Source organism: Mesoplodon bidens (assembly GCF_964165515.1).
Source record: "Mesoplodon bidens genome assembly, chromosome: 10".
Taxonomy (NCBI): domain Eukaryota; kingdom Metazoa; phylum Chordata; class Mammalia; order Artiodactyla; family Ziphiidae; genus Mesoplodon; species Mesoplodon bidens.
In genome coordinates this window covers 67,825,671-67,837,756 of record NC_138172.1, presented here as the reverse complement: position 1 = coordinate 67,837,756, position 12,086 = coordinate 67,825,671, and the positions used below count along the sequence as shown (strand labels likewise).

Genomic DNA, 12,086 nt, shown 5'->3' with positions numbered 1-12,086 from the left:
GAACCCAATATAAAAAATGCAGAACGCTTGTTATTAGATTTTTAAATAATAAAGTTAAATTGTTAAGAATCAACATAGGGTTGCCAGGAAGACTCGTAACTCTCATTATTCACTTTAAAAAGGAGGGGATATGTATACCACTGTCTTTTGAATAGAGAATTTCATATTTACCCACTTAAGCTTCATAATTCTTATGCAGTAAATAGCACTGACACAGCCATTGTCATCTTCCCTAAAGGACTCCAGATTGTTCTATTGACTCTTTATGATCCAGCTGTTCATAATGAAAGTGCAGTTGTCCCTGGATTCGTATCTATAATGGGGGAGGAGTAATGATACACACAGTATAAGTTAGCAGGTGATCATGAAAGCATTTGTTTACATCTTGGCATCACCTCTATCCTCTCAATTATGTTTTCCTTGAAATTCCCCAAGTACGCATCTGCAAGTTGCTACAGTTTGGAGGCTTTATTATGTCTGGTTGTTTCAGAGTGGAGAGACAACTACATGACCTGGAATTTTTAAAGTGTGTATGAATATACAACTGTGACTCGACTACAATAGTGTTACCATTTTAGAGTTGAAAAACCGAGGCTTGAGAGAAACTTGCCTAAATTATAATAGTGGTTTAGGGGCAGAGTTTGCAGGAGGGAGATAAGGGGCCCCAGCTTCCATTGTGTGGCCTCACCTCATAATTCTAAAGGTGCATTCTTTAACGATGCTCAACAGTTCATCTTCCTTACGGTATTACTGCCTGCACCTCCCTCTTGAGCAGCATGGATCAAGCTACAGCTTTGTCCTCATGGAAAGTGAGTTCTAGCCTAGCAGTGCATTGGCAAGGGCACACAGTTTTAAAAGCCAGTGTGTTTTGGGGGTGTGGGTATCCTCTAGGAGTAGCTATTGTTTCTTCTTATGGACATCAGCTGATGCTTTTTCCTTCTCTGTTCATCTAACCATTGTCACACATTTATACAACAGGCCAAAGAATCCTGGGAGATGGATACCAAAGAAAAATTGGAGCAGGCTGCCATTGTCAAAGAGAAGGGAACTGTGTACTTCAAGGTATGTGAGTCTTTGTACAATCCTTTCTATCTCAAAGAATTTATTCAAGTATCAGTTAATTGTGCTGATATTCCCTATTCTGAATTCTATACCCTTCTGGATAAGAATAAGCCTGAATTTTTACAAGTCTATCATTTTCAGTATAAGAAATGGTGAGACAGAATGAATTATGTGACAAAAAGAATACAAAAGCTTCTTGTACACATTCTACTCTAGATTGTAAGCCTCTGCAAAGTCAGACCAGGTCTGGCTTGCCCACCCACCATGTATCACTCAAGACCTAAAGCATCTTGATTGGTACATAGTGGTCACTCAACAAGTGTTTGTGGGACGAAACAAAGAATGAATGGAATAATTGTTAGTAGAATTCAAAGGGCTAAGTTTCATATCATTTTCCTTTCCACTGTCTTGGGGAAGTCACTTAGGTACATGATAAAAGGAAAGATCATGCACAGATTTCAAAAGGAACTGGCAGGAGGAGAATATAAATTTCTTCTAATGTCCAAGATGATCCCTGCCACACTTGCTTTTGTGAGAAAAAAGCAGAAATTCCTGAACAATATTTGTCATTTATTGATTCTTGAAAACACTTTCTTGTAATCTAGGAATGTGTTGTTTCCTCACTTAGATTTTAGACCCCCAGATACAATAAAAAAAGAAACAGGGGCTTCCTTGGTGGCACAGTGGTTAAGAGTCTGCCTGCCAATGCAGGGGACACGGGTTCGTGCCCCAGTCCGGGAAGATCCCACATGCCGCGGAGCGGCTGGGCCCGTGATCCATGGCTGCTGAGCCTGCACGTCCGGAGCCTGCGCTCCACAACGGGAGAAGCTACAACAGTGAGAGGCCCGCGTACTGCAAAAAAAAAAAAAACAACAACAACAGCGCTTTGTCCAATTCTAATCAGAACGTACTATCCATTGCTTCCCCATTGCCAAATATTATACCTTCTCCACATCAAGCAGAAAGGGCTTAGCGCAGAAGAGAATGAGAGAAAGAATGGGAGTTTTGTCAAGGTTTCTTTTTTTTCCTTGCTGCTGTGATCCAGGAGGGAAAAAAAAAAACAATTAGATGATGTTTTCAGCAGTCTATAAAGCAGTGATACATCAGTGTACTTCAACAAGTCTTCATGGAGAACCTGCTGTAAGACATGTCCTTGAGTTGACAGCCTTGTCTGGAGGGAGGGGAGGCAATATTAACCCACATGAAACAACTAGAGAATTATGTAAGACTGTATAACCAACATAGAATTACACAGCCAGAGGGCAACAGGTATGATTATTATTTTCTAAACTTTGAGAGGAGCCCCATTATTGAGTCATGAAATCAGTTTAGTGGAAGTGTATTGCCTTATGTAGTAAGGATACACTTCGTTTCACAAAACTTTGTTCAGTTGTGTGTGAGTGCGTACTAGGTCATAATTTAAAACATTTCTTACTGTGGGTGTAGCTAATATATAATTATTTATATTTATTTATAACTATTACATATATTAAAATAATGTATGGATCACCAGAAAGCATTAGGATATGGCAGAATGACCTCTGAATTGGGGAAACTGGGCTTTATGGCTCCAAATGATTTAAAGTCATTTATGGTCCAAAGAGATTATTTTTTCATGTGCAAAGTGAGGGAGTTAAATTAGAAGATACCCAAGTTTCCTTCCAGCCCTAAAATTCGGTGCGTTTCTGAAGTCTCAAGAACAATTTTGATTTTTTTAAATTCTAATTGAGGTATTGGATACCTCTGTAACTATTCAGGTAGATTCCAAGATGAGTTATCTGTAGACCCAAATACCTAATACACTAGAACAAAAAGAAAATTTTCTGTAAAATTACTTAAGACCATAGGTCCTGAACTATGTTTTCCTATCTACTTGGAGTCCATAAAAGTCTTTAAGTGTATTTTTTATATTTCCCAAAACCTCTGAAAAGAATATTAACATTTGGTAGGGGGGTTGCGACTTTTGGCATTTGACTAGAATTAACTCAGTGTAATAAAACAGCTTGGCTATTCAGAAGCTCTAATTGGTTGCTGATGACTCAAATAATGTTGCGAAGCCACGTGTCATATAGCTGTGTCCTAAATATATACAGAGAGATGGCCAGAATTTACAATCAGCAACAGAAAGCAGTGCTAAATTGTCTGTACAGTTACTAAACTTTGTTGCTTCTTAGCATCATAACTGCAACAGTGATTTGTGTATTTCATAATATTATGAACCCTCTTAAAATTACAGATCTTTGGATAAAATCTGGATCAGCAGTCACACATATGGAACATATTATTTTTAACATGCAATTTGATAGACAAAATCTTTCAAAACATTAGTTTATTGGGGGAAAATTAATGAAAGGTTCAAAACCACTGACCTAAGACCTTTCCCCCAGAATGTCTCTGAACATTTTGTACTACTCAGAACTTCCCTGGAGGCACCTTCAATAATTTTAGGTAAAAGATCCCAGCAGTGATCCTAGTTTTACCTGTAAGACTTCAGAAATGGTTGGTAGGTGGGTTCCTATACACATTCCCTTTTCAAATGTCAGGGCAGGTTTCAATCTGCCGTGCTGCCTTCCCGGCCCTCGAGTTTCCAGGGTGTTTGACTTGGCGCCCTGTGCACAGCGCAGAGCCTGGGTGTGCGGGCCAGAGCAGAGATGGGGTACATTGCATGCCACCCACACGTTGGAGCTCCATTTTCATTGACCTGTCGGTTTGGTTTACACGTAAGTGGGTAAGTCTCTCCCCGTAGTAGGGTAGAATTGTAATAAGCCTTTAAATGGGAGTGATTTTGGCGTTTAGAGTGTAAACTCCTATCAACCTCTGAACGCAAAAGAGAAGAAAGGTAGGAGAGGACTCTCTTCATTTGGCTCTGAAAATAATTATTAAGCACGTTTAACAACGTGACGTTATGCCAGGCATTGTGCAAGTCAGTTAAACAGACATGATTTTTGCCCTCATAGCTGACAGCATTCTGCGGGACAAGAGCATTAACTATCACACGTGTTTCTCTTTTCTGACTTGGAGGCAGAGTGGTAAGGCTGAGGACACTTTCTAACCAAGAGGTTCTTGCGCCCCCTTGTGCTCCTTGGGGAAAAAAGCATTTCTAAAGCAAGCTAGTTAAGGATCGTCCTTCAACCATGGAACCCTTTGCAGACAAACCAGGCTTTGCTATGTTTTGACCACCATTACTGAACCAGGAAACCAGTGCTATGATTTAGAAACAAGTCGTCTATGACTCTAGGATTTTAGGTTAAAAAAACTAAAAACCTGCCCCTCTTTCTTGTTCCTTCACTCTTTTAGAGCAGGATTTCTCAACCTCAGCACAATCGACATTTGGGGCTGTGTAAGTTCTGTTTGGCAGGAGGCTGTTCTGTGCATTTAGCAGCATCCCTGGCCCCTACCCACTAGATGCCAGTAGTACACACATATTCTCCAGTTGTGACAACAAAAAACATCTCTAAACATTGCCAGATGTCCCTTGGGGGCAAAATCACCCTAGTTGAGAACTCCTGTTTTAGTACATCAGAAGCAGAAATAACACAGAGGTCTTTGTTCATTAGAAGTTGAGATAGATATAAGTAAAATTATATATACTATATAAGAAAAGGCTATCAAAAAATTAAAATGCCCTGTAAAGGTAAGGAACATTTATATATTACGAAGTCTAATACTTTGGGTTTTTTTTTAGAAACCATAGCCTTTACCATTCTGATAGTCAGAACCTACTGAAGTGATAGGATCTGGATCTTTGTCCTCCCTGACTCTTCTTTTCTTTCTCTATGACAATATATTAAATAGTCAGAAAGGTAATTGGAGCACTAAAGATGGAGGAGGAGAGAGAGGAAGAAGAAACTTGGCGTAACAGGGAAGATGCCTGTCCTCACCTAATCTAAATGAAGTGACACCTCTTATTTTCACCTACGCCTCCATTTTGCTCCCAATGATTGAAAAACTTTTGATTCCATAGTTATATTCCTTTGACCTTAATGTTTACTTAGCACACCTTCATTAAGGGCCTCCTTATGTTAAACCCTGGATATTCCAAAAGGGATAGGACATGCTTCCTGTCCCAAAGAGCTCACAATCCAGTAAGAGAAAAGACAATGACAGAAAATGCCCAACCCTGAAACTGGTGAGGACTTTAATCTTGAGTAGTGGGCCTAAGGCTAAGACAAACTATAAGTACAGACAACGCCTGACTTACGGTGGTGCGAAAGCTATACACATTCAGTAGAAACCACACTTTGAATTTGGGGTTTGACTTTTCCTGGGCTGGCGATGTAATCAGTGGTAGTGAACACAGCTCCTGGCCCTGCAATAACGGAGGCAAATAACCGATACAGCCATTCTGGACCCACACAACCATTCTGTTTTTCACTTTCAGGACAGTATTCAGTAAATTACATGAGATATTCAACACTTTATTATAAAACAGGCTTTTTGTTAGATGATTTTGCCCAACTGTAGGCTAATGCCAGTGTTCTGATCACACTTAAGGTAGGCCAGGCTAAGTTATACTGTTTAGTAGGTGAGGGATAGTAAATGCATTTCAGCTCACCCGGGGTGTGTTGGGAGGTAACCCCATTGTAAGCTGAGGAAGATCTGTACTTTCAGACCCAGGCCCTCTCCTTGGAACTGGTCTACCCCATCCTTATCACCAAAAATCGACATCGGGGCTTCCTTTCTACAGATGGAGCTCATTTTTATGCCAACCACCTGAATTCCTTTATAACGGTAACATTCTTGTAGACTTGCTCTGATTTTTCTCTTAGTCATTGGGTGACATTTGGAGTGCATGGGGAGACATAACTCTACACGGATGTGTATGTCCTGCTTTGACTATGGTAAATCCTAGTGACATGATCTTAACACTGTTCATTGGTCATACATTGAATTTAATGTCCTAAGGGGTCTGGCTGCAATTCTTCCATCTGGTGGGATGTGTCATGTTTTCGAGCTTATGGTCACCTCCTGCAGAGGAGACTCCTCACCTGTACCCCCATCTTATTTGTGTACTTACCAGCTATCACTCCTCTCATTCATCCTAAAATGGCAGCAAACACATTGTTTCAGCCCATTATTTCTTGTATAGACCAGATATAATTTATGTGAGTTAATTACACAATTTTTATTCACAATTTTTAGAATTCTAATCGGGTAAGAGAGCAAAAATATGGTTAAGAGAAAGAGCTTTCTCATGTAGTTAGGTGACTAACACCTGTGTGATTTATGTTTTATAGTTATTTATGTTGGATGGCTGCTCTTCAACTATGTATATTCCCATTGTCTATAGATCAGAGGTTAGCAGACCACAGCCTGTTTTTGTAGATAAGGGTCTACTGGGATGCAGCCATGCCCCTTTATTTATATATTGTCTGTAGCTGCTTTTGTACTACCAAGGACAGAGTTGCAACAGAGACTGTTTTGTCTGCAAAGCCTAAAATATTATCTGCCCCTTTACAGGAAACGTTTGCCAACCCCTGGTTTAAATAAGATTTGCTGGGTTTGGGACTAGCACTTGCCAAAATATAGTGTGTGCTGTGCAGTGCTGATCGTCAGGAGGAGAAAAGGGAAAAGTAACTTCCCTTCAAGTAAACTAGTGACATAGTCTACAGCTACTCACCAGCCCTTTGAAAGTTTGGTAAATTTTAGCACCAAAGAATGTAACCCAAAAGCCTTGATGCCCACCTGCTGAAAGAACTGCCCCCTCTGAAAAGGGTGAGATGGTAAATGCTGGACAAGAGCATTACGGTGCCTGGCCCTGCACCAGCTCAGAGGTCACTGGAACTTGAGAAGGAAGGGGGAAAGCTGCCTGGAGAGCCACCTCCTGAGAACAGAAGGAAATGATCAGATACCTTGGTTGGTACGAGGTGGTTGTCTCCTTTTGCAGATTTGCTTTTCTCAGGGAGGGCTGAGCTTACACTTCCTTTGTACCTGCTCCAGAGCCTGTACAGCAAGTAATTACTGGCTTTTCTCTGTTAGGGAGGCAAGTACATGCAGGCGGTGATTCAGTATGGGAAGATAGTGTCCTGGTTAGAGATGGAATATGGCTTATCAGAAAAGGAATCGAAAGCTTCTGAATCATTTCTACTCGCTGCCTTCCTGAACCTGGCCATGTGCTACCTGAAGCTTAGAGAATACACCAAAGCCGTGGAATGCTGTGACAAGGTAAAATGTCTTCGTGTGGAATGAATGTTAGATAGTCCGGATCTTTTTTCTCCATCCTCGTACTCAGTCCTCTTCTGCTTCCTCTCAGCCAAGCTTTGGATTTTTCATTTTGCTTTGTTTTGTTTGGGATTATTTGTTTCTCAGTAAGAATTGGGAAATTCAGAAAGTTTTTTTTTTTTACTACAGTCATACTTTCCTAATGCCTAGACTATTTATAATAATACATTATGAGTAAAAGTTTTGATAAAATTAAGCAATTTTTATCCATGACCTTAAGTCGATGGTATTTGGTACCAGATTACACAATTTAATAAGAACATTTAACTGAAGCCTTTTAGGATTTTAAGAACAGACTGTGGCTGCTCATGCAGGGATATATACAAGTCACTTTTTATTATAATCATATTTATTCACTGACTAGGAATATACATAAATAATTTGCAAGACCCACAAAGCATCAGCATCCCTTATTACATCTCTATCGTTAACATGTTAAGCAGCACCTAAGTACTAAAAGACCAGTAACAGTATCATGTGTACGATTCTGTTCTTTTCTACACTAGCTGATGCTATTGTGTTAGGTATTTGGTCTCAGAGTGAACAGTGTATATTATACTGTGGGTAAAAGCTAGTAACTGCAGAGACTTCCAGGTAAGATGGCGGAAGAGTAAGACGCGGAGATCACCGTCCTCCCCACGGATACACCAGAAATACAGCTACACGTGGAACAACTCCTACAGAACACCTACTGAACAATGGCAGAAGACCCCAGACCTCTCAAAAGGCAAGAAACTCCCCACATACCTGGGTAGGGCGGAGCGGAGAGATTCCCGCGCGGAGGGTCGGTGCCGGGCGGCGCTCACCGGCCCGAGAGAGGCTTGTCTGCTCGCCCCGGCGGCGCTGGAAGCTGAGGCTCGGGCTTCGGTCGGAGCGCGGGGAGAGGACTGGGGCTGGCGGTGAGAACTCAGCCGGAAGGGGGCTAATGAGCCACAGCTAGCCGGCAGGGAGTCCGGGAAAATTCTGGAGCTGCCGAAGAGGCAAGAGACTTTTTCTTCCCTCTTGGTTTCCTGGTGCGCGAGGAGAGGGGATTAAGAGCGCTGCTTAAAGGGGCTCCACAGACGGGCGCGAGTCACGACTGAAAGCGCGGAGCCCAGTGACGGGCGTGGGACGCTTGGGCTGCTGCTGCTGCCGCCAAGAAGCCTGTGTACGAGCGCAGGTCACTGTCCACACCGCCCTTCCGGGAGCCTGTGCAGCCCGCCACTGCCGGGGTCCCGGGATCCAGGGGCGGCTTCCCTGGGAGAACGCACGGCGCGCCTCGGGCTGGTGCAGCGTCATGCCGACCTCTGCCGCTGCAGGCTTGCCCCGCACTCCGTGCCCCTCCCTCCCGCCCGGCCTGAGTGAGCCAGAGTCGCCGAAGAGGCTGCTCCTTTAACCCTGTCCTGTCTGAGCAAAGAACAGACGCCCACCGGCGACCTACACGCAGAGGCGGGGCCAAATCCAAAGCTGAGACCCAGGAGCTGTGAGAACAAAGAAGAGAAAGGGAAACCTCTCCCAGCAGCCTCAGAAGCAGCTGATTAAAGCTCCACAATCAACTTGATGTACCCTGCATCTGTGGAATACATGAATGGACAACAAATCATCCCAAATGGAGGAGCCAGGAGTCAGTGCTGTGCCTCTGAGGTGGCAGAGCTAACTTCAGGACACTGGTCCACAAGAGACCTCACAGCTCCACATAATATCAAATGGCGAAAATCTTCCAGAGATCTCCATCTCAACACCAGCACCCAGCTTCACTCAACGACCAGCAAGCTACAGTGCTGGGCACCCTATGCCAAACAACTAGCAAGACAGGAACACAACGCCACCCATTAGCACAGAGGTGGCCTAAAATCATAAAAAGTCCGCAGACACCCCAAAACACACCACCAGACGTGGACCTGCCCACCAGAAAGACAAGATCCAGCCTCACCCACCAGAACACAGGCACTAGTCCCCTCCACCAGGAAGCCTACACAACCCACTAAATCAACCTTAGCCACTGGGGACAGACACCAAAAACAACGGGAACTACGAACCTGCAGCCTGCAAAAAGGAGACCCCAAACACAGTAAGATAAGCAAAATGAGAAGACAGAAAAACACACAGCAGGAGAAGGAGCAAGATAAAAACCCACCAGATCTAACAAATGAAGAGGTAATAGGCAGTCTACCTGAAAAAGAATTCAGAATAATGATGGTAAAGATGATCCAAGATTCTATTTCCCAGATCCAAAATCTTGGAAATAGAATAGACAAAATGCAAGAAACAGTTAACAAGGGCCTAGAAGAACTAAAGATGAATCAAGCATCGATTAAAAACACAATAAATGAAATAAAAAATACTCTAGATGGGATCAATAGCAGAATAACTGAGGCAGAAGAACGGATAAGTGAGGTGGAAGATAAAATAGTGGAAATAACTGCTGCAGAGCAAAATAAAAAAGAATGAAAAGAACAGAGGACAGTCTCAGAGACTTCTGGGACAACATTAAACGCACCAACATTCGAATTATAGGGGTTCCAGAAGAAGAAGAGAAAAAGGGACTGAGAAAATATTTGAAGAGATTATAGTTGAAAACTTCCCTAATATGGGAAAGGAAATAGTTAATCAAGTCCAGGAGGCACAGAGAGTCCCATACAGAATAAATCCGAGGAGAAATACGCCAAGACACATATTAATCAAACTGTCAAAAATTAAACACAAAGAAATCATATTAAAAGCAGCAAGGCAAAAACAACAAATAACACACAAGGGAATCCCCATCAGGATAACAGCTGATCTCTCAGCAGAAACTCTACAAGCCAGAAGGGAGTGGCAGGACATAATTAAAGTGATGAAGGAGAAAAACCTGCAACCAAGATTACTCTACCCAGCAAGGATCTCATTCAGATTTGATGGAGAAATTAAAACGTTTACAGACAAGCAAAAGCTGAGAGAGTTCAGCACCACCAAACCAGCTTTACAACAAATGCTAAAGGAACTTCTCTAGGCAAGAAACACAACAGAAGGAAAAGACCTACAATAACGAACCCAAAACAATTAAGAAAATGGGAATAGGAACATACATATCAATAATTACCTTAAATGTAAATGGACTAAATGCTCCCACCAAAAGACACAGATTGGCTGAATGGATACAAAAACAAGACCCATATATATGCTGTCTACAAGAGACCCACTTCAGACCTAGAGACACATACAGACTGAAAGTAAGGGGATGGAAAAAGATATTCCATGCAAATGGAAACCAAAAGAAAGCTGGAGTAGCAATTCTCATATCAGACAAAATAGACTTTAAAATAAAGACTACTAGAAGAGACAAAGAAGGACACTACATAATGATCAAGGGATCGATCCAAGAAGAAGATATAACAATTGTAAATATTTATGCACCCAACATAGGAGCACCTCAATACATAAGGCAAATACTAACAGCCATAAAAGGGGAAATCGACAGTAACACATTCATAGTAGGGGACTTTAACACCCCACTTTCACCAATGGACAGATCATCCAAAATGAAAATAAATAAGGAAACACAAGCTTTAAATGATACATTAAACAAGATGGACTTAATTGATATTTATAGGACATTCCATCCAAAAACAACAGAATATACATTTTTCTCAAGTGCTCATGGAACATTCTCCAGTATAGATCATATCTTGGGTCACAAATCAAGCCTTGGTAAATTTAAGAAAATTGAAATTGTATCAAGTATCTTTTCCGACCACAATGCTATGAGGCTAGATATCAATTACAGGAAAAGACCTGTAAAAATACAAACACATGGAGGCTAAACAGTACACTACTTAATAACGAAGTGATCACTGAAGAAATCAAAGAGGAAATAAAAAAATACCTAGTAACAAATGACAATGGAGACACGATGGCCCAAAACCTATGGAATGCAGCAAAAGCAGTTCTAAGAGGGAAGTTTATAGCAATACAATCCCACCTTAAGAAACAGGAAACATCTCGAGTAAACCACCTGACCTTGCACCTAAAGCAATTAGAGAAAGAAGAACAAAAAACCCCCAAAGATAGCAAAAGAAAAGAAATCATAAAAATCAGATCAGAAATAAATGAAAAAGAAATGAAGGAAACGAGAGCAAAGATCAATAAAACTAAAAGCTGGTTCTTTGAGAAGATAAACAAAATTGATAAACCATTAGCCAGACTCATCAAGAAAAAAAGGGAGAAGGCTCAAATCAATAGAATTAGAAATGAAAAAGGAGAAGTAACAACTGACACTGCAGAAATACAAAAGGTCATGAGAGATTACTACAAGCAACTCTATGCCAATAAAATGGACAACCTGGAAGAAATGGACAAATTCTTAGAAATGCACAACCTGCCAAGACTGAATCAGGAAGAAACAGAAAATATGAACAGACCAATCACAAGCACTGAAATTGAAACTGTGATAAAAAATCTTCCAACAAACAAAAGCCCAGGACCAGATGGCTTCACAGGTGAATTCTATCAAGCATTTAGAGAAGAGCTAACACCTATCCTTCTCAAACTCTTCCAAAATATAGCAGAGGGAGGAACACTCCCAAACTCATTCTACGAGGCCACCATCACCTTGATACCAAAACCAGACAAGGATGTCACAAAGAAAGAAAACTACAGGCCAATATCACTGATGAACATAGATGCAAAAATCCTCATCAAAATACTAGCAAACAGAATCCAACAGCACATTAAAAGGATCATACACCATGATCAAGTGGGGTTTATTCCAGGAATGCAAGGATTCTCCAATACACGCAAATCAATCAACGTGATACACCATATTAACAAATTGAAGGAGAAAA

General features: G+C 41.4%; 1 protein-coding gene and 1 long non-coding RNA gene across 8 annotated transcripts in view; one reads left to right on the top strand and one right to left on the bottom strand.

Annotated features, from left to right (window-relative positions):
- Positions 1–12,086, bottom strand: part of LOC308623236 — a 133,843-nt gene that overhangs the window by 6,747 nt on the left and 115,010 nt on the right. The window contains exon 8 of the long non-coding RNA XR_014016793.1: positions 172–313. This is a non-coding gene — a long non-coding RNA (uncharacterized lncRNA). The remainder of the gene's footprint in view (positions 1–171; positions 314–12,086) is intronic.
- The window catches only part of FKBP5 (FKBP prolyl isomerase 5), a 113,203-nt gene that overhangs the window by 93,785 nt on the left and 7,332 nt on the right, over positions 1–12,086 (top strand). For all 7 annotated transcript variants that reach the window (XM_081245336.1, XM_081245335.1, XM_081245331.1 and 4 more), the window contains 2 exons: positions 979–1,062; positions 7,042–7,227. In XM_081245336.1, the coding sequence (XP_081101462.1) occupies positions 979–1,062; positions 7,042–7,227 (270 nt within the window). The remainder of the gene's footprint in view (positions 1–978; positions 1,063–7,041; positions 7,228–12,086) is intronic.